This window comes from Lissotriton vulgaris, chromosome 8 (assembly GCF_964263255.1).
Source record: "Lissotriton vulgaris chromosome 8, aLisVul1.2, whole genome shotgun sequence".
Classification (NCBI taxonomy): Eukaryota; Metazoa; Chordata; class Amphibia; order Caudata; family Salamandridae; genus Lissotriton; species Lissotriton vulgaris.
The window spans coordinates 1355504457-1355527199 of NC_141696.1; the positions used below are offsets into that span (position 1 = coordinate 1355504457).

At 46.3% G+C, this 22743-nt stretch overlaps 1 protein-coding gene across 1 annotated transcript in view; it reads right to left on the reverse strand.

The window, feature by feature from the left end:
- The window catches only part of PIWIL4 (piwi like RNA-mediated gene silencing 4), a 376427-nt gene that overhangs the window by 199182 nt on the left and 154502 nt on the right, over positions 1-22743 (reverse strand). The window contains exon 9 of the mRNA XM_086933498.1: positions 18159-18270. Coding sequence (XP_086789624.1) covers positions 18159-18270 — 112 coding nt within the window. The remainder of the gene's footprint in view (positions 1-18158; positions 18271-22743) is intronic.

Consider the following 22743-nt stretch of genomic DNA (forward strand, 5'->3'; position numbering starts at 1 on the left):
TGCGACTGGCCGAATTACTGGGGTTGCGGACTGTGGAATTCTCAACAGGGACTGCAGGGACTGTGGATGTCTCAACTTTTGAAGAACTCCTGCAGCTGTCTTCTTGTTTTGGTCGGAGGTTGTCTGCACGTCACCCCTCATGGACAATTCTGCTTAAGAAGACCTCGGGTGAGATATCGCTCACCGGAGCTGAATTCTTTTGTTTATTTTTATGCTTATGCTGTGGTTCCATGACTCCGAATTGGGTTCGATAGTGCTGAAACCCGATTTATAAAGGTCGTCGGAAATGGACGATTTTGGTGTCAGCAGACCGCAAATGACGAGTCTAACGTGTTTGAGTGTTTTCGTATGATTCGATATAGAAGAACACTCTGTATTTGAGGATTTAGTTTGAACCCTCGGGTTCCATTTTGTAATGTGGCAGCCATCTTGTATGGTTGCCCTAACATAGGCCCTATGATCGTGGCCGAACGAGTCCTTGACACGTACGCCTTAGTTGACTCCTGGTTGACCTGGCCGAACTGACTCCTCGCCTGGGGCGAATCCTGCTGAGCCAGTTCCTTGTCCAGCAGCTGCACTGATAAAGATCAAAGAACAGGACGTGGTCCGATTTTATGGCCCACCGTTCCCACTCCTCTATCTCCTTTCCATCTGTTTCTGCCTTTCCTTTACGACATATTCATCGATCTGGGTTGAAGGTTTTATGATGGGTTTGTCCGGCCTGATCGAACAGGAAACTAACATGTGTGCGATTGTTTTGGTGGGCTGACAACGGAAAGTGGGATTAACTTTGACTATCGTGATTCGATACTTTTTGGAATGCTACTTGTTCATTGGTTCTTTTTGTATGCACCGAATGCAAATTGTGATGTTGCCAGAAGCGTAATTTTCGGCATAAAAGACCGAGTTTTGTTCATTGAGTTGGTGCAGTCTCTGTCGAACTACCCGTGTATACTTCGTAGACCTCTGTCCCTGGTTGCAACCAATAAACTTTGGTCTTTGACGTCATCGAGAAGTATCCTGTGTCTCTGTTTGCCAAGACAGGGGAATCCGTGGTCTTTGGGTGTTGCCCTGACACCGCTGGGTTTTTGTAATAGTATCGGTTCTGAGAAAACCCAGTACCTCATTTGGCGCCCACTGTGGGGCGACTTCAGCGGTACCGGTCCAAGCCAGAGGTTCGTGAGGTGCGTCGTGTGAAAATTCCGGAGGTTGGCCAGCCACTTCAGCGACCCCTGTATGTCGACGTGGATCCGAAGGTCTTTGCTGCGAGGCTTCCCGCGTCCCGACGGCTACGAATTACTGCTGCCCTGACTGTCGCCCTGTTTTGGAGCCTTAGACGTTTGTAGAGCGAGACGATTGACGGGTCTTCTGGTGACGCCATCGACAATTCAGTTAAGTATAAAATGGAGCGTCTCCTAGTTCTTAGTTTGTTTTTTATCCTTTAGTGGATAGCTTTGATTTGGTACCTGCAGGCCCCAAAGCCAAGGGATTCGTGTATTCACGAGTTTTATCGATTTTAGATTACCCTTGTTGTTTGAAGCTAGACTAGTGAGCAAGATGCCTGGTTTTAGCAGTCTTAGGAATTTGTTCAGTTGTGGTACGTCGAGGGATTCCCGGTTAGAGGATTTGTGTCTGGTTCCTCCGATCGGAACTCCTACATACGAGTTATACGTGAAGCATGGAGTAGGTCCTATTAGCTATAATGAGATTTGGGTAAAATACACAAAGGATGACGGTGTCCTACAGTGGCCCCGTTATGGTAGTTTCGAGACAGAAGTTTTAGATAACCTTGAAGTGAAATTGTTCAAGAAGAAAGCCCGGCCGGCAATGTTTGACTCTTTCCGCATATGGCGCAAGGAAGCCAAACAGAAAGAAATTAAGTTAGCGAAAAAGAATAGAAAGGGTATGTCAATGGTGCAAGCCACCGTTGCATACAGAGATAACGAAGAAGAGAAAGACAGTGAACAGATGCTTAGAGTGAGGAAGTTAGCGGTAGATAGATGCTACCCAGTTTTGCCGGTTAAAGAGCAGAACGACGAAAAAGATCTTGTGAAAGACCCTTTGATGTCGCATTTGCTAAATTCACCACCACCTTATGTGCAGAATGCTACGGCGCCACCACAACCTGTTGTGGCCGCGCAAGCTCCTATTGCTTTGCCTCCTGTTATTCCTCCACAGCCAGCTTCTTCGTTGGTTGTTGTTCCTAATGCGCAGCCTTCTCAAGGGTTGCTACCTTTGCCTCCTCCTGCTACCACTGTTTCTATGCCTGTTCCGACTATGGATCCTACTACTACTACTGTTTCGTCTCCTCTTGTCCTTCCGACTGTTCCTTCTCCTAGACAGCGGATGACCGCTGCCTTTTCTAATTTTCTAACTCCTATTTTGGGACAAATGGGTATGTCTCCTGTGAGTGAGCGTAGACAATCGCGTAGTCAATTGCCCGATACAGATGAGAGAGTGGTTTTGGACCATATGGCACGTAGATGGGTGATGTATAGGTCCCAGTATGACCTAGAAGGTATTATGGATGTTTTCCGACAATGGGAAGCCCCAAAGCAGCGTCATGTTTTTGAACTTATGTGTGGGTTCCTCCATGAATAGTGGATGTACGAATTGGGTAGGGTTCCTGTAGAATTGTCTCGATTGCGTTCGGAGTTTGCCAAAGGAACGATTGTGAGTCTACCCGATGTTGAGAAAGCGGTATCGTCGTTACTGTTGCTCCGTAGTGAAGTTCCTACTGAACGACTGTTTGAGCCAGATTCGTTGGTTAGGAGACAAGCGCGTCAATAGCCGATGCGAGAGGTTCCTCCAGTATGGAGACCTGCTGATCCTAATGCTCAGCCACCGGTTCAAGCACATTTTCAGCTGTGTGGGTTCATGTACCATGGAAGCGTGCAGAAGTTCTAGCGCTTAAGCAGACTTTACCAGATCCGCTGAAGAATCAGGCAGGATATTATAAAGAACTTGCGCAAACTGTGAGTTTGTGCGTCATGAATTTGGCGGATATAGATATGCTTTTTGGAAATGTTGTTCCACAGCCCATCTGGAATGTCATTCGACATACAGATCATGATAATGAATTGGGCGATTCGTGGGTGAATCTTGTTGCAGCGAATGACAGACAAGTAGGAGGTGCTAAGCCTGAAGATGTTATTATTGAACTTCCTGGTAGGATTATCACCTTCATCAAGACTTTAATGCCTGAAGTCCGTGTTAATTGGGACAAATTGTCAGCTTGTAAGCAGAAGAAAGAAGAGTCTGTTTCAGACTTTTTCTCGCGTTTTGAGGAAAATTTTGTTGATCATTGTGGTCAGGATACGGCTACTGAAGGTGGCCAGAGATTGTTCGTTGATAAATTCGTGCACAATCTTCTTCCTGAGTTGTATACTAAGTTGAAAGATTCCGAGAGTGCTTGGCCTGTTTCTACTTCGGCACAGATTCTTGCTACGGCTCAGTACTAAGAGAATAGGCGTAAGGGTGAGTTAGAGAGAGCGGATAAGAAGACTAAGGAATTGAAGACTAAAGTCCTTCTACAACAAGCTTATCCTCCTCGTGTTAATAATCAGCGTGACTATCAGCAGCCTCAACAGTATTCGAGGAACTCGCAATGATGACAAGACTCCTCAACAACAGCGTATTCCGTATGGGCCTAATCAGTGTGCATATTGTAGAGAAGAGGATCGTTATAAGAATAGTTGTCCCGTTCTGTTGCAACGTGCAAATAGTGCTCCTGGTGTTAGAGGTAGAGGTGCTCAACAAGTACCTAGAGGTAGAGGTCGCGGACAGAACGCACGCCCTTTGCCTCCGCAGAATTCGATGAATAGCTTTGATCAACAGCAGAGTTCTTCTGGTAGGTCTACACAGTACTACGTAGATGATTATTATGTTGAAGGCGATGGAGAGCAAGGTAATGATTGTTAGGACAGCCATGGACAAAGAGAGGGAGTTGTTTCAGTTCCGGTAGATCAGAGTGGACCTTACGTGGAAGTGATTGCATCAGGTGTGTCAGAGCCTTTTCTGCGAGACACTGGTGCTACGAAGAGTTCTATTATGCATTCTAAACTCCCTGGCGCACCTTTGTCTGGCTTCAATAATGTTTCCATAGGTTTTTCTGGTGCCCCCGTTATGAATCCGATTTCTGTTCCATTGCCTCTTTCTGTTGGTCCGCGTAGGCTTGAAGCACCCCTTCTTTTGACTACAGGTTGTAATGAGAACTTATTAGGCCTTGACTTGTTGAAGAGATTGTATGCGACTTTGTACTGTTCTCCGTCAGGAGTACATCTTACGTTAGGTGAGAATGTGATTTCTCCGATATAAGTCTCAAAAGATTGTCTTCCACCTGAATTGTCTTCTTTACCAGACTCGTTGTGGGCTACGGGTCCAAATGATGTGGGCCTGTTAGATGTTCCCCCATATGTTGTGACGTTGAAGGTGAATGCTCAGTTACCACGCATTCCGCAATATCGTATTTCGAGTGATGGTGAACGAGCGCTTTTAGCGATCATTTATGATCTGATTGATAAGGATGTTATTGAAGAGACTCGAGGTAATGTGTGCAACAGTCCGGTTTTGCCTGTTCTAAAGAGAACTGATTCTTCACAGCCTCCTGTATATAGGTTTGTTATCGATCTTCGTGAAGTGAACAAGATTGTTGTTCCGCAATTCCCTGTTGTACCCGACATTACTGCGTTACTGACACTGATTCCAGCTTCTGCTACTTGGTTTTCGGTGATCGACTTGAAGAATGCCTTCTTCAGCATTCTGATTGCCATAGAGAGTAGAGATATCTTTGGATTCTCTTTAGGAGGACGAAGTTTCCGCTTTAAGCGCGCTCCTCAAGGTTATTGTGAGAGTCCATCAATTTATAGTCAAGCTCTGAAGACGCAACTTGACTTGTTGGCCTTACTGGAAGGTGCGGCCCTTATCCAGTATGTTGATGATTTGTTGGTCGCTGCCGATACTGAAGACATATGTAAGGATGCCACTGTGTCCTTGTTGTCTCATTTATCTGATTGCCATCATAAAGTTTCTCTTTCCAAATTGCTATTTTGTCGCCAAGAAGTTACCTACTTAGGTCACCTCTTATCGAAGGAGGGAAGGAAACTGACCCCAGAAAGAATCCAGACTATTGCGAGAATGAGTGTCCCTACGACACAAAGAGAACTACGTGCGTTTTTGGGTATTACGTCGTACTGTAGACAGTGGATCCCAAATTTTTCTCTTTTAGCGAAACCTTTGATAACTCTGACGGTTAAGGATACTCCACATCCTATTCCTTGGACTGAGGAATGCCAAAAGAGTTTTTCTGAACTACGTAATGCACTGTGTTCGGCTCCTGTGTTGGGTACTCCCGACTACAGCAAGCCTTTCACATTGTATGTCCATGAAAGGGAAGGATGTGCATTGTCGGTTTTGACCCAACAATTTTGGCGGGAAGCAACGCCCATGTGCGTACTTTTCGTCAACATTAGATCCTGTGGCTAGAGCGTTGCCGAGTTGCCTGCGAGCAACTGCAGCAGCGGCTGTTTTGATCCGACAGTCTGCTGGTTTAGTTATGGACAATACGCTAGTGGTTATGGTTCCACATGCAGTGGATACCTTGTTGAATCGGACGAAGACACAGCACTTGACTAGTGCTCGGTTGTCAGGGTATGAGCTTACGTTGTTAGCAAGCCATGTGCACATCAAGAGGTGCAATACCCTAAATCCGGCTACATTGTTGCCGATTTCGCTTGAGACAGACGATAATAGCGAAGAGCAACAAGATTGTTTCTTGAGAACTGAAGAAGAGATGAAAGGGAGGATAGATTTGAGAGATACTCCTCTCCCTGATTGTAATGATGTCTTGTGGGTTGACGGCTCGTGTTTTAAATTACCGAATGGCGATACCACTGCAGCATATGCCGTGACGACTTTACACACAGTTGTCGAAGCTGCACGTATCCCGTATAATTCTGCTCAAGCGGCGGAATTGATCGCACTTACGAGAGCATGTGTGTTGGCGAAAGGGAAAAGAGTGAATGTGTATACTGATAGTCAGTATGCATTTGGAGTGGCCCATAGCTTTGGACGATTGTGGCGTGAACGTGGATTTTTGACCTCGCATGGGGCGAAGATCCAACATGGGCAGTTGGTGAATGAGCTTCTTGAATCTCTTACGTTACCTTTGCAGATAGCGATTGTAAAATGCAGTGCCCATAGAAAGATCACGGATGATGTTGGTCTTGGTAATGCGTTTGCGGAAGAGGTTGCGAAAGAAACTGCTAGGAATGTAACGAGTCGAATGTATGTTGTGGGTCCAGCGAGATGGGTTCCAGAGAAGGGTATGTGCGAAGACACTATTGAAAGTGTGAAGATTATCCAGAGTGAGGCTTCGGAGAAAGAGTTGGATGAATGGAGAGAGAGTAAGGGTAGGTTGGATTCGAATGGTTGTTGGACTGATTTGTCCGAACATCAAAGATGGTTGTTGCCAAATGCGTATGTGCTTCCAGTTGTTACAATGGCGCATGGATTGGCACACATTAGTGTAAAAGGGATTTGCAAGTTGTTGGCTCCGGTTTGGCAGAATGTGGGAATACCTAGATGTGCAAAGAATTTGGTCAAGAATTGTATGGTGTGTTTGATGCATAATCCTGGCAAGGGAACTCCAACACCAGCTGGTCATTTTGCTCCTCCTACGTATCCGTTCGAGGCTTTGCAGCTAGATTTTATCCATATGGAAAGATGCAACAACTTAAAGTATGTGTTGGTAGTTGTTTGCTCTTTTTCTAGATGGTTAGAAGCTTACCCCCTTAAGGACAATACTGCTTTGTCCACTGCCAAAGTTTTGATAAAAGAATTCTTCCTTAGGTTTGGATTGCCGAGAATCATTTGGAGTGATAACGGAAGTGAGTTTGTGGGTCAAGTGATGAGGAAAGTGTGTGACGGTCTTGGAATTAGGCAAAAATTCCATGCTGCAAATCATCCCCAATCAGCTGGTTTAGTTGAGTGCTATAATGGCACTCTGAAACTCAAATTAGCCAAAATTCAAGAGAGCACTGGTTTATAATGGCCAGATGCTTTGCCATTAGCACTTTTGTCCACCCGAATGACTGTGCATTCAAGAATGGGTTTGAGTCCGTATGAGGTCGTGTTTGGTCGCCCGGCGAATATTTGGGGTGTACCAAGACCGACTAGATTTAGTGACCTTGAATACCCTGTTTTGCTTGATTATTTGCGTGAATTGACAACTAAAATGAGTGTTTTACACCAACAGGTATATAATTCCTTGCCACAAGCTACAGAAGATCTGGGTCACGTGATAGAACCCGGCTCTTGGGTTTTTGTCAGGAACTTCCAGAGAACAAAGAATAATCAGCCCCGCTGGATTGGACCTTACCAGGTCCTCTTATCGACGAGATCTGCGGTGCGAGTACGTGGCAAGCGTCACTGGATTCACGGGTGCCACACGAAAAAAGCACCCTTACATTTACCGTATGACAAATGGGTTCAAGACGGTCTTGCAGACTCTGAGACCGAATCCGTTCCGAAATTTATTGCATTCAGTGATGCCCGTTTGATTGGTACTAATTCAGAGTTGGAAAGTGATTGTCTTTTGCAAGCATCAATACCTTCTGCAAAGCGGTTGGACACTACCGAGCCTAATCTTCTGTTCACCGATCAAGAAGTACCTGGAAGAGACAGATACAATTTGAGATCGAGAATTAAGGACAAATAAAGCTTAATAAAGTTGATTTTTTTTTACTGTTTGCAGGTTAACTCTCCACCAAGGATCTACATATTTTTGTTTTTCTGAACTGCCATCCGGTTCCTGCTGCTAGGGTCGCGGTTGCTACCAGTCTTGGGAGTGCAAGCCTGAGACACTAGGTCTTGGGTTCTGTTGGTCCGAGGCAGTCTTCCTGGGTTCAGCGGAGGCCCTCTCAAGCAGAATCAACCAACCACCGCGGGCAGCAACTTTAGTTTAGGATGGATTTCTTTGAGTTGGAGAGACCTGTGCAGACACTGACTTTTAGAGAACGTATTTGCAAAATAATGTCGAAGAAATGTTTTTTGATTCCGTGCATACTTTTGCTACTGAGTTTTGTGATTTTTATAATTGGTTACGTAGCATTTGTTTTTAAAATGATGTTTAATTCCACTGTGCAACCTACACCTTCACCTACTATTTCCTCTCATTCTTTCCACCCTTTGCCTGAATATGAGGTAGTCAGACGTAAGGAGTTTGCTAATAATTCCTTCATACAGCTTTTACACCAGCACCAGTTAGTGATCAATACAACGAACTGCTGGATTTGTGGTTTGATGCCTCATACAACTGATAAAGGAATTCCTTATTTGGTTTTGCCCTTTAGTTTGAATGGTTCGATCCGAGCTTACAGAACCATGTTCATATATGCCCACAGTGTTGATCCCTTACGTTCACCGAGAGATAATCCGAAGAATAGTCCTATAGCTAGAGGCATAGTTGACATGATTCAAGGGACTAATGCAGTAGAGTCTATTCCGAAAGACGAGAGACAACCATATAGTGGTTGGAGTGTAAATGGATATGGAGTAAGTCTGGGTATTAACCAGCGTGCGAAAAGTCCTCTACCGATCTGGATAGTGCCCCATAAGGGTTACTATTGTCTGCAGGGCAACGGTAAGAACCCGAAAGCTCAGTTAGGGAAGAGCATTTGTGCTGAGACTTACGTGTTTCCGTCTCAGTCTTCCCCAGCGTTCTTAGCTGCCAAGGGTACCTACTTTGTTTGCTACGACAAAGCATACACATGGTTGCCCCATGACTTTTCGGGCACATGTTTTTTTTTTTTTTTTTTTTTTTTGGAAAACCTTTATTTATAGAAAAAGTACACCGCTATTCAGCCATACATCCCGGAGGCCAGGCAGCATTGTGGTAGCAGGTAGGATCATGTACGAAACAGTGTGCAGAAGCGATCAGGTTTAATTTTCAAGAGCACATAACTTGGAATAAATAAACCAAAGAGTAAAAGAGCCTCGAAAGGCCAAAAGAAGAGGACGTGCCTAGGCACTAAAGAGAGTAGAAGAGAAAGAGAATAAGGAAGTGGCTGAGGGCAGTACAAAAGTATGAAAGGGGCGCAGCGGGAGGGGCCGAGGGCCGCACACCCAAGACAGCACAGAATACCAATGACAACACGGAGGTATGGGGGGGTAACACACCAGGATATCTCGTCTGGAACTACGGGAAGGGGTCCAGTCTATGGGGAGGGTTGGACTTCCAAATCTACCTCCATCGGGGGTTCGCAGATGTCGCCCCGATATGAGTTCCAGGCACCCCACACAGATCTCCACATTTTGGGTTTGCCCCTGGCCACATACACCGCCTTTTCCCGCAGCATACACCAGTCCATGCTGGTTTCCCAGAGACTAAGGGAGGGAGGAGCGGGCGCACCCCACTTCTGGGCAATGTCCCTCTTGGCCACCATATTGCCTAGGGTGACCCAACGGGTCTGGGCTACACTATAATCATTCGGACACCACACATTGAGGAGGCATCGTCGGGCCTCGGCCGGCAGGGCCACACCAGTCACTTCCTCCATCACCTCATGCACCCGCATCCAGTACCGGGCCACACCAGGACACTCCCAGATGATGTGCAGGAAGGTAGCAAGCATACCACAACCCCTCCGACACAGGCCGTCCGTGGAAAGCCCCATATGGATGAGTCGGGGGCCGGTGACATACACCCTATGTAAGATTTTCAACTGAACAAGGCGGAGTCGCGCCGATATGGCCACCTCCCTGGGGGAGGAGGCCGCTGATTGCCACTCCTCGTCGTCCATTTCTATGCCATCATTCACCCAGTGCATCCGCAGTCTTTCAAGCAAGTCCACCCTCACGTTGATAAGTTTTTTGTAAGTCAGGGAAATAGCGCTGTCCGGCATGTGGCCGTCCAGCACCCGATCCTCCAGAGGCGAGGACTCAGGGATAGCACCACCGTCGGATACGTGGGGGGAGAGGGCATGGCTAAGCTGGGCGTGTCGGAAGTATTCCGTCGACGCCAGCTGGTACTCAGACTGTAGCGTATCAAACGACTTGATCCTCCCCCGCGCAATCATATCTCCAACTTTGGATATTCCGATGGTGTCCCATCGGTCAAAACCTTTAGTTTTCCACAGTTTCCCCAGCACATCCGAGTCATACAGGGGTGTGGCCAGGGTGATCCTATCCTTCCAGCCCAGGGTGTCGGTGACCGCCCGCCATATATGCACCATCGTTCTGGTGGGGCCCGTCAGCTTACGGTCCAAAGACCTGGAGTAGAGGGCTCTGTAGTAGTTCCCGTCGTTAACGAGCCACCGATCCATGGCGTAGCCCGGGCTGACCGCTGGGCCATAGAGGCCATGATTAACCGCCGCAAGTTGGGACGCCCAATAGTACCGTCGCATATCTGGTAGTGCGATGCCCCCGTCATAGCACGGAATAGTCAGTTTGAGCAACGAAATTCGTGGCCGCCCATCCCACAGTAGTGCCCGCTGCAGGGATTCGATCTCACCAAAATATTTGGTCGGGACCGGGTCTTGGGAGTTTTGCAGAGCGTAGAGAAAACGAGGCAACGCCATCATTTTGAATAGTGCGGCTCTACCCATCAGGGAGATAGGCAGTTTCTTCCAAATCTCGACATCCCTCCGCAAGCGCGCAAGCGGTGGTAAAAGATTGCGTGAGTATCGGGCGCGGGGGTCGCGCGACACGTAGATGCCCAAATACCGAAAGCCCTGTTGGGCCACCTGTATCGAGCACCCACGGGGGAGGCGCGGAGTGTCCCCACACAGCGTGTACAGAGAGGATTTAGACCAATTGATCACCAGTCCGGAGTACGTCCCGAAGGTGCCCAGCAGGTCAAAAACCATCGGGCACATGTTTTGTTTCCTTTCTGTTACCCCCCACTTTTACAGCTGCAGCAGATTATCACAGAACGAGAATTGCTAGAGGTGTCTTTAGCCAAGAAGACACTGCAGGACAAGAATTGGGTGATTTCTTTAAGGGTTTTCTGCCGTTCTGGGGACCTATGGCTAACAGTAGGAATATTTGTCAGCTTACGAGAGTGGTTGAGTCCACCATAGTCGAGACTGCCGGTGCCCTCGGTAACCTGACTGCTGAGCTCCAGTCGGATAGACTTATGACACTTCAGAATAGAGTTGCCCTAGACGTTATTCTAGCAGATCGAGGGGGAGTTTGTAGATTGATTCAATCGAGCTGCTGCGTTTTTATTCCAGATAATGCTCTGTCAGTCTTCCAGGCCATTTCCAAACTGCACAAAATCTCCGATTCTGTCCATCTGGACAAAGGGGATTGGTCTTTGATGGGATGGTTATGGGGATTGATATCCACTTGGGGTTGGAAGATTCTGATGGTCATTGGTGTGGTTTTGGCGATTCTGTTTGTGTTTTGTCTCTGTATACAGTGCGCTCTGGCTATTTGTGGCCTTTGTGCTACTTTGTGCGTACAGAAGCCTGTCCGGAGAGAGATGCATAGTAATAAGATGATGCTACAACAGCATATTGATGACCTGATGAATATTGATCCGGATTCAGATTAAAATGGGTCTGGGTTTATTGCCTATGATAGGGCAAAAGGAGGGTCTGTGGTTCTGTGATTCCGAATTGGGTTCGATAGTGCTGAAACCCGATTTATAAAGGTCGTCGGAAATGGACGATTTTGGTGTCAGCTGACCGCAAATGACGAGTCTAACGTGTTTGAGTGTTTTCGTATGATTCGATATAGGAGAACACTCTGTATTTGAGGATTTAGTTTGAACCCTCGGGTTCCATTTTGTAATGTGGCAGCCATCTTGTATGGTTGCCCTAACATAGGCCCTATGATCGTGGCCGAACGAGTCCTTGACACGTACGCCTTAGTTGACTCCTGGTTGACCTGGCCGAACTGACTCCTCGCCTGGGGCGAATCCTGCTGAGCCAGTTCCTTGTCCGGCAGCTGCACTGATAAAGATCAAAGAACAGGACGTGGTCTGATTTTATGGCCCACCGTTCCCACTCCTCTATCTCCTTTCCATCTGTTTCTGCCTTTCCTTTATGACATATTCATCGATCTGGGTTGAAGGTTTTATGATGGGTTTGTCCGGCCTGATCGAACAGGAAGCTAACATGTGTGCGATCGTTTTGGTGGGCTGGACAACGGAAAGTGGGATTAACTTTGACTATCGTGATTCGATACTTTTTGGAATGCTACTTGTTCATTGGTTCGTTTTGTATGCACCGAATGCAAATTGTGATGTTGCCAGAAGCGTAATTTTCGGCATAAAAGACCGAGTTTTGTTCATTGAGTTGGTGCAGTCTCTGTTGAACTACCCGTGTGTACTTCGTAGACCTCTGTCCCTGGTTGCAACCAATAAACTTTGGTCTTTGACGTCATCGAGAAGTATCCCGTGTCTCTGTTTGCCAAGTCAGGGGAATCCGGGTTCTTTGGGTGTTGCCCTGACACCGCTGGGTTTTTGTAATAGTATCGGTTCCGAGAAAACCCAGTACCTCAATGCTTCAACTTATTTGTTTTTCAGTGCATGTTGTGGGTTGGTTGTGTGTTGAGCATAATGGTTTATTATATTTACCTTGGGAGGTTGTTGTATGTCAGAGGTTGTTTTATGCTGTACCCTACCATTGTGAGTTTGGGTTGGGTTCCTAAGGCAATGTTTTAACCCTATGGTGTACCCTTATTTAGGGGAGGGTCTGTGGCCAGTCAATGCCATATTTTGAAACTAGGGCGATGCTGTACCTTATGGTGTACCCTGTATATTTATATATATATATATATAGGGAACGTTTGGTCTCACAGGGTGTGTTTCCTGTGTTTCACCCTGCTTTGCCAGCTTGGGTGTTTTTGTGTCTAATTAATGCCCCATCCGTGTACTTAGGGTTAGTACTTATGGTGTACCCTTACTTAGGGGAGGTTGTGGGGTTGTGGTGCCAGTCAGTACCTACATTTTGTTTCCTAGGGTCTTGTTGTTACCCTTTGGAGAAGTTACGTTGCGCACTTTCACGTGGTGTACCCTTTTATTAGGGGAGGTTGTCTGCATGTAACTATTTTGTTCAAAAGTTTCAAGGATTAGTATCCTTGTGTACCCTTTTCTGGGGAAGGTGGTGTGCGTAGTCAGCGCCGCCATTATGTGATGTTGCTTTGAACAATTTCTACTTTGTTCAATGGTGTACCCTTTTGTTAGGGGAGGTTGTCTGTGTTGGTCTAAGTTGCATCACTCTTTGTGGGTAGTCGGGGTGCGTTGTCAGCGCTACCTCTTGGTGTAGTTCCGCCACTTTTGTTAGTGTGTGGAAACTGTGTATTTTGTTCCAGGGGCGTTAGTTTCCTCTGGTGTACCCTTTCTTGGGGAGTTGTTTTGTTCCACAGTTTAAAGGTTGCCTTTCTTGGTGTACCCTTAAAGGGGAGGTTGTAGTGCATGTCTTGCATTAGCGATGAAGACTAGTGTTGTCTTTATTTCAGGCCTTTTCCCCTTTTTCTGTGAAGGTTGCTAGTTCATCTTTTTGTGCTTATTTCCATCTGCACTCATTTTGCCATTCAGTTGTTACACCCTGCTTGATTTGCCAGGATCGCTACCTTGTTTTATTAAGGAGGGTGGATGGGCATGTTATGTAATTTGCATTCTTGTGTTTTGTCTAATCATGACCATTTGTGCATCTTATGTTTATCTTTCTACATGCCTCTTTTTATTGTCCCTTGTTTCTGCTTTCACGCTTGAGTTTCTTGCTTTTCAAATTGTCTCTTTGATTAGCTCTTGTGTCTACAGTCTCCTCTGAATCCTTCTGCTCCGTCTTGACCTCTTACTTGCTGTTGTTCGCTAACGGAAGAGGATGTGTGGTAAATGGTTTCTATGTGTTTTCCCTCTCTACCACTTTATCACAATGTCCTGTGACATCATGGAATGTTAGTGTGCCTCCTCCCTGTGTTGAGATTGTCAGTTGGTCATCTGAGGCTGAGGAGCTGGTAGCTCTCTCCTGGTGGGGTTTCTCCTTGTAACTTCCTATCCTGTAACCTGCCACCTTACTACCTGCTAATATAGAGGGATCTTCTACTACACCTGGACTACGCATCCTTGTTTATGTACCACAATTATCATTTTATTTTCCCTTTGTTTCACTGCTAAAAGACAGTGGGGAGACGCTCCTCTGCCTTAGCGGAGGAGCCACCATTCTCTGGCTTAGTAGATTCCCCTTCTTACTGGAATAGTAGTAATAGTGAGAATCTATGCTAGGGTGTGCATATTATTCCATTGTGAATTGTCAACGCTCTCAGTTTCTCATGCTGTCTTCCTCCCACCACGTTAAGTCTTGATGAAGATACTGTTGGGTGGCAACCAGGCAACAGTAGCACGCAGCCCCCTCCTGCTTCTGGAATGGCGTGCATGCAGCGGTTCCGATGCAGCTTCCTTTGCATCAAGGCTTTAGCTGAATAGCAGTGGCAGTATGGAAATCCCTTTGAAGCCAGCAAACCAGGCAACTTGGAGTAAAGGTGGTCCCAGGTGAGCAGATGAATGAATGAAACGCCTTCATATAGCACAGAACGGCTACCCAAAAGAGTGTCCCGGCGCCGATATAGATAGGCGATAAGGGGAAGGCCATGCACAACACTGCTAAGTTTTAAAAAGCCACGTTTTCAGACGTTTCTTAAAAACTGAAATCTCTAAGATGGAGCGTAAGGCGACTGGGAGCCTGTTTCAGGACTGGGCCCCCAAGAAACCAAAGGATCTGCCACCCATCCGAGCTAGAGGTACTATAGGAGTACAAGCGCTGTGTGAGGAGGAAGATCTTAGGGTACGGGCCAGGGTGTAATGGATGACTCTTCTAGTATGGTAGCCAGCTCCTTTCCCATGGAGAGCCTTAAAAAAGACAATAAGAGCTTTAAAGTTGATCCTCTCCTTCAGTCTCAGCTGCAGTGATTTAAGAAGGGGAGCCATAGAGGACCTGGGTTTGGGTTGGAGGATCGCCTTAGCTGCGGCATTTTGTACTACCTGTAAGCGCTGTACAAGGTAAGCGGGAATGCCCAGATACAAAATGTTTGCGTAGTCCAGTCTTGATGTCACCAAGTCCTGGACCACTATTTTCCTCGACTCTAGAGTCAACAGGGGAAGGACATTTTTCAACATAAGTAGGATGCCGAAGCAAGAGCCCACTGGTCAAGTGGTCATAGTGTCATGACCACACTCAGGCCAGCTCCTGGGTGCTATCCTCCGCACATGCCTTGTTTCAGGGGACTAGACTGTTCGTGAAAGAGCTTTAGGCAGGGCCTCAGCCTTTTTGAGCTCAGCCACACACTGGGAAGTCTTTGGATGAGATGTAATGGGGCAGGACAGCCGCAACAGCTCTTTGGATCACAGTGGCCAGCGGTGTTACCATTTAGTTCATAGCTTTACATGATCAGCCATGTCGTAGTTCTTTTGACCAAAGCAGCACAGCTCAGCCGGGCTCACAGTCATCATTGCAGCGGTACTGGGCAGCCATGATTCTGTAGTTCCTGCTTTGAACCACACACCGCTGAGTGTTGCTCACCAACATCGTAGATATACAGTTCACTCTTCCCTGTCATTTAGATGACTCCCCCACCACTGGAGTCACGCTGCATCTGGCTCCTCCTGGTTGTCCTTCAAATTTGGTTGACTCCTTCCCTCTCTCACCTGGTAGGGTGACTTCTAGGCCAGGGGTCTACAAGCTTTTCTGTAATGAGAGCTACTTCTGATCAGTGAAAATCTTTGAGTTTTACTGAAGGCCAAGTAACTCGCGCATTGTTACCAGACACCCCCTCACCCAGCTTCATTGACTTTAAACTAATGTCCATTGATGGAGCCCGATACTATGGTTTGAACAAAATACTGTGACTAGAGGGCCAGTAGGCCTCCACTCCATTGACACAGAAAAAACATCTAGTGCCTACTATGGATTCACAAAACTCTAAACACTGCCATATCTCATCTCCATATTAAACTCATGGCAGAAACCATTTTCGCCTGGCAGTGCAATGCTCATGGGGTGTTCATGGTCTTGTGGGCAGGAGCGTGCAGGATCTTGGATCTTTCGTGGGTTGTGTCGCAGGAGAAGTGGCAGTGTTGACAGCTGAATCAATCAATCAATCAATCATAGCATTTGTAAAGCGCACTACATACCCTTTGGTGGATTGAAGGGAGGAGGAGATGCAGCTGTTGTTTTGGCGTACGGGGTCCAGGTCCAGGAGACCCTTGGCGGTGTACAGTTAAATGGCAGTAGGGCCAGGGGTCCTGGCGCTGGGCGTTGTTCAACCGGTAGTGTGTTGGCTGCTCGCCCGCTGCCTTCATTTGTGGTTCTGGTAGGATGTCCAATTGCACCTGGGCTCTTGGCTAGGATGTGGAGTGGGCATCGCAGGGACAGCAGGCAGCGCAGGGACAGGGATAGGGACTGCAGGCTGCAACAGGACAGGGACTGCAGGCAGCGCAGGGACAGCAGTCAATACAAGGTCAGGGACAGCAAGCTGTGCAGGGACAGGAACTGCAGGCATTGCCGGAACAGGGACTGCAGGCAGCACAGGGGCAGGGACAGCAGGCAGCACAGGGGCAGCAGGCGGTGCAGGAACAGGGACAGCCACAGCACAAGGACACAGACTGCAGGCAGCGCAGGGACAGTAACTGCAGATAGGGCAGGGACGGACTACAAGCAGCGCAAGGATAGGAACTGCAAGGAGCGCAGGGAGAGCAGGCAGGGTAGGGACTGCAGGCAGCACCAGGGCAAGGACTGCAGACAGTGCAGGGACAGGGACTGCAGGCAGCGCAGGGGCAGGGCCAGCAGGCAGCGCAGAGACAGCAGGCAGCGCAGGAGCAGGGACACAGGCAGTGCAGGGACAGGGATTGCAGGCAGCACAGGTACGGGGGTGGCGGGCACAGTACCTTAATATGTGGTCAGGTGAAACGGAGGTTGCCCAGCCTCCTCTGAGCTCTGACGGGCATGCACTGGCCTGCCCACGGCCCGGGCCCAAAGGTTAGGTACGTGGCGAAGGACAATGTACACCACTCCACTAGTACTGGAAAGGTTTCGAGGTAGGAACCACCAGCTGGCGATTACAGACAAACAGGAATATTTTAGTATATATACAAACGATATTACTAGTGTACCCACCCAGGAACCTCGAATAAGTGTGTTTGTTTATGTGTGTGCCTATGTGTGTATTGTGGTTTCACCCAGAGTCAGCAAGCCAGATAAAGCAAAGCAAGAATCTGGAAACCGAAACTACAAGAAGAGGTGGGAATTCCAAAGTCATGAACATGGTCCAGTTGATTCCACAAGAAGGAAGATAAATTATTGCCTGGGTCCTATGCTGCAACACTGAAGCATTTTATAACTACCCTCTAGGCCAGTGCACAGCATCTAGTTCAGCCCCATTGAAAAAGGGCAGCTACTGTGACTGATTAGGTTATCGTCCACTATTAGCATTAGGATGAGGAAAACAGTTCTTGTATTCTTTACATTGCCAAATAAAGTAGAACCCTATTTAAAGTCACCTAGGTTGAGATAAGGAAAGAGAGTGGAAGACTTGCAGGCAATCTTCTGGAATATCAGAGGATCCGGCCCCTAGACTAGGAAAGGTTCTGATGAAGATCCTCTCCTCCTCGCCCCTCTCCAATCCTGCCCAGTTCAGACCTTGAGCAGTGCATACTCTAGTTTATTAAATACTGAACCACCACACCAATTACTGCTTATAGTCCTGTGTAAAGCATGTCTGGAAGAAGCGCTGACTAATGGAAGCTTTTATAAAGAAACCAAGCATTCTTTTCTGTTTTCCTTGCCACTAAAGTACCACATGCATACCCATACCCTGAGGCTCAGAAACTCCTGCTTCCCCGTACCCCACGCAGGGTGGATTAGATGTGGTTTTATAGTGAGCACAACAAACAAGGCCCCTCACCTCAGGTTAATCTTTCATGCACCTTTAAAAAAAATACATGAAAGATTCAATAAGGAGAGCATAATAATAATGCATAAAAAAATTAACATTTACTGGAAGACTGTGTACACAAGGAACTTGGAGCATAATTTAACCAAGCAAAAAAACACATATTGTGGGTTACTGAGTTCATGTGTTCATCAACAAACAAGTAAAAAAAAGAAAGAAAAGAGAAAGAGTATTCTGAACTCCTTTCCCTGTTAACAACTTACGTTTTTGTAGTAATCTACATATGATATTTCGGTGCCATCGCTTTTCTTAAATGTTTTTGTTGGGTTTATAGACCAATCTATGTCATCGATTCTGTAAGTTTTGTTGTTGTATCTAAGCATAAAAATAAAATATTTTCATTTATTTAAAAAAGACACACTGCAAACAAATGGCATGGATGATACTTAAAGAAAAGGCAAGATAGAGTGGAGCTGAGCCAGGGCATGTTACATTAGCAGCATGCTTCAAAAGGCCGAAGTCAAATAGGACAAATTGGTATTTGTTTAGCCTAGATTTTAGAACCATTCAATTGTGGGGAAAAAACATTCAAAAAGTAACGACTCTTGTTCTGACAGTCCCCAGTGCCCTGACTCCAGCACAGTATGTTGAGTCTTGGGCCAAGTACAACACTGCCTGTTCAAAATTCAGGCCCAACAGCTTTTCTTTGTGTCTCTCACACCATTCAGGCCATTACCTACATAAAGGCTGAGAGTTGTCTTAAGGGAGAAAGACATAAGTCTTTTAGTACAAGAGCCTGCCTGGAATGGACATCATTTATGTTATGTTATGTTATGTTAAGCATTTTGTAAAGCGCAAACAGCTGCCCCAGCAACGGGGCGTCCCGGCGCTAGAACCATAACACAACCAGCTGAGTAGAGAAAAGAGGGAGACCTACAGGGGGGGAAAGAGATGAGTTTTGATAGCTCTGCGGAAAGCTAGTAGGTTGTCGATGCAACGGGTGTGGAGGGGAAGGGATTGCCAGGGTGGCAGCTGCGACCCCTGGCTCTGCTCTTGCTACCCCTGTCTCTGCTCTTGGGACCTCAGACCACATCAATCACAATGGCAGTATCAGCAACAGATGCAAAACAGGGCTATGATGGGCCATGTCTTCTTTCTGCTGATGCATATTCTCTATCTGGGAAATACTGATTAATTACAATGTGCATCTCATTTCAGAATGCATTTACTTTTGGAAATAAAAACATTCTAGTGCATGTGATGTGCACTCTAAGGAACGAACTAACAAACACCCTCCTTTCAGGGATCAGCCATCTTTCACTTGTGCACGCAGTGCAAGGCCTCTCTCTGGCCTGATACAATGTCAGTCAGTCAGTCAGACTTTGACTGACTGATACAATGAAGCTCCCAACTTTCCAGACGTTTCACCAGACCCCAATGCCGTCTGCTCAATGTAAATATTTCATTTACATGGCCATGCAGGAACATTATTTCTTGTTTGTAGCCCCGGTTCCTACTAATGTCTACTGCAAAAAAAACAAGCATTGATAAGGCCAATAGGTCTAACTTTGACTGCTGACTTTTGGCCTTTACCATTTCTTGTGTTCATTAGAAAGAGACGAGGCAGCGGGGTTCACTGTATTACTAACCTGTGACACAAAGCAGCAGGGCCTAGTATCAGCATTTTTCAAGGCCAGCTTTACGCCTTGTCCCCAGGAACCAGTCAGGAGCTTTCAGGCTGGGGACTCGCTGCGAGCTTGTGCGCGCCCGAAGAGCTGACGGGGCCTTGTTACGGGACACTCCAAAGATTCAGGACTTCCATGCTCTAAGATGTACAGTAAACCCAGAGGTCGGCCCACACATTCCGCCAGTTCCGCCTCGGTCAGAGGGGTAGGACGCATCTCATTGGAAACCCTGCTTATAACGCCGAAAACAGCACAGTTGCACCGTGCCACTTGCAGCAGGAGCCTTTTATTTCAAAGTAAGGCTGGTCTCTGAAGGCCCTCAGTGAATTAGCTGGGAGGGGGTACTTTGTATCAGTATTTCCCACCCATCCCCGCCTGTTGCATGTTCAAGCCGAGCTCTGAGTACCCTCTGCTGCTACTTTGTTTCAATCCTCTCTGAAGCTGCGACTGTAGTCATTTTAGTGAAGACAAAAACGATTGATATTTTGTCTCCAATTCTCAGCGTTTCAAAACCACTGGCTCAAGGTAGCACGTGCTCCCTGAAGCAAATGTATCCGCGCTGCAGTCATTCAACGGGAGATACAATGAACAATACTTTGTTTCCAGTCTGCAGCATTTCTAAAGCTTCAGGTCCACTGTAGACGTACTGCATGCAGCCATTCAGATGCAGGCTGCGGAGGGAAGCAGGGCTGGATGCAGGCTGCGGAGGGAAGCAGGGCTGGGACAAGGCCTGTGGGGCTGGCATGAAAAAAACAGAACTCACACATGATGGGAGAGGTCACCCCTTGCTCAAAAAAGAGTGAAGACTTTATTGCGTTCTGTGGGGTGGCATTTTGATTGCCTTATATTTCCCACCTTTACACAAAGATTTATCTTTGTAAGATACAGCTCTGACTGGACAGAGGGTCTCAGTGGCTCCTGTCCCGCCTGAGAGGGCAGTACTACAACTCCCAGGCTGCCTTGCATCTTTGTCCTCCTGCCTTCTGCGGGAAGAAGGAAGAAGCCTATGAAGCTTGTTGCTCTGCGCTGCCGTAGCGCGGAATTCTAGGAACCAATGATCCGCTTGGACAGACAGAACTACACCTCCCAGGCTGCCCTGCATTTTTTGTCTGACTGCCTACCTGCTGGAGGAGAGCGAGGAGGTGGCGCTATAATGAGCATTTTGGACAACAGGGGCTGTTTCCAGCCTGTCCGCACCCCTCAGAGCTAGGAAGAGGCTGGGCCACCGATGATATCTTTATATTTTTTAGACCTCCCCCCATCATTGGTTGGAGAAAAGCATCCAGCGTCTCTCTTCAACATACAATAAGAAACAACCACCTTCTTCATCAATTCACTCCTGTTTACCTCGTGAAGTCAGTTGTTGAATCTGAAAAGTGTCTTGAGAGCTATATGCACGGTTTATCTCACATTTCTTTGGATATTTTAATTAACATAAATATAACATGTATTTGTAAAGCGCACGTTCACCCAAGGGTATCTCGGTGCTGAATAACAGATGTTTATTGTTACCCAACGCAATAGTACTCTTTGTATCGACCTCAGACTGATGAAAGGCTGAGTGGACCTGCTGGGATTAGAACCTTTGATCATGAGGTCGAACACAGACCCCAACAGTTGACACATTAGTCCACTAAGCCACCAGACTCAGCTCTGATAAAACATTATCTAAAAGATCAGGAAAAAGTGGCTCTGTGCTAGCTTCTAATCCCTGCATTATAAATGCTTCTAATCATTGAAGTGAAGGATGATTTTGAGATTACAACCCCAGTTGTAGAAGATTTTAGCAGCTGTGTATGTAGAGATGACACTACCAAAACCTGCAAATATTATCTTCTGCTGATGCTAGCCCTATAGTCAATAACTCTTCCCTTTCAGTTATTCACAATATGATGGTCAATAAGTTTCTACCCTATATTGTTACAGTTCTGGAACCTACTTTTGACCGTATCCATACATGGCTTCTGGCGATTGAAGCGAGAGCTGCTAATACTCGTAAAATACTAAATTCGAGTGACATTTATAACTTTTTGGTATCAACTGACCTTTTGGTTTTTGTTTCCTGTTAAAGTATTGGTGACTCTGTTAATATCTATTTAGAAGTACTACCTGGTTCTTCCTTGTTCCAAATTCAATAAGTGATTTAATTATTCATGTTCACAGGCAGAAATTTGTTTTGGACATGCTCTCACTGATTCCCAAGAAATAAGGAAGAAGTAGTACCATGCAGGTTACAGTGGAAAGAGGGTTCATCAATTTTAAGAAAAATGAATTAAAAAGACAAGACCTGGGAAGATGTTCTTGCAGCCATTTCTAACATAAATTGTTGTCCTTTTTGGAAACTCATAACTTCCAATGTTTTTTATTTCTAATATGAATCCCATCTTAGACTGACACCAGATGTCTGAATTACAAATGTTCATACCATATGTGCTGAAGCTTGCATATCTGCTCTTAATTTAAGTATTCTACAGACGAGGACAAGTATGGTATTTCCCTTTCTTGAGGTAAAAGAGGCCATCATTAGTAGTCCAGCTATGAAAGTGGCAGGTCCAGACGGTGCTCCCATCGATCTTATTAAAAATATCATAGATCTATTGGCCACGATTGTCACCAGTGTTCTAAATGTTGCTAGTAAATCCACAATTCCGGTATCTTGATCCCAATCGATAACCATCCCGGTGTTTAAGAAAGGAAATAGGGGCAACCCATGTTGTTACCTCGCAATCTCTTTGATTAGCCGGCAGAATCATCATGGAAAGGGTTTTGTGATAATCAGAGGAAAAGTGCACCTTCTCAGGCCTACAATATGTATTTAGGACTGGGCTGTGTACTATAGAACAATGCCTTTATCCTCATCTCTGTATTGAGAAGTACACCATATTAAAAAGGCCTCACTGCAGCTGGCATTCATGGATTTGAGAACAGCCTTAGATATCGATCTATCTACAAGAGTTTGATTCAGTTCTAAGGATGAATGCACAGAAAATGTTAAATTAGCCAAGGGTGTACGAATGAGCTGTATTAGCTCCTATTTCATTTTTTTTTTTATATTAACGAAAAAAACTAAGCAATTCCCTCATGTAGATAATAGATTAATCTTATTGATAACCTGAGAGCAGACCTAGGTACAGGTGTGACACCTGTACCCGTACTGCTATAT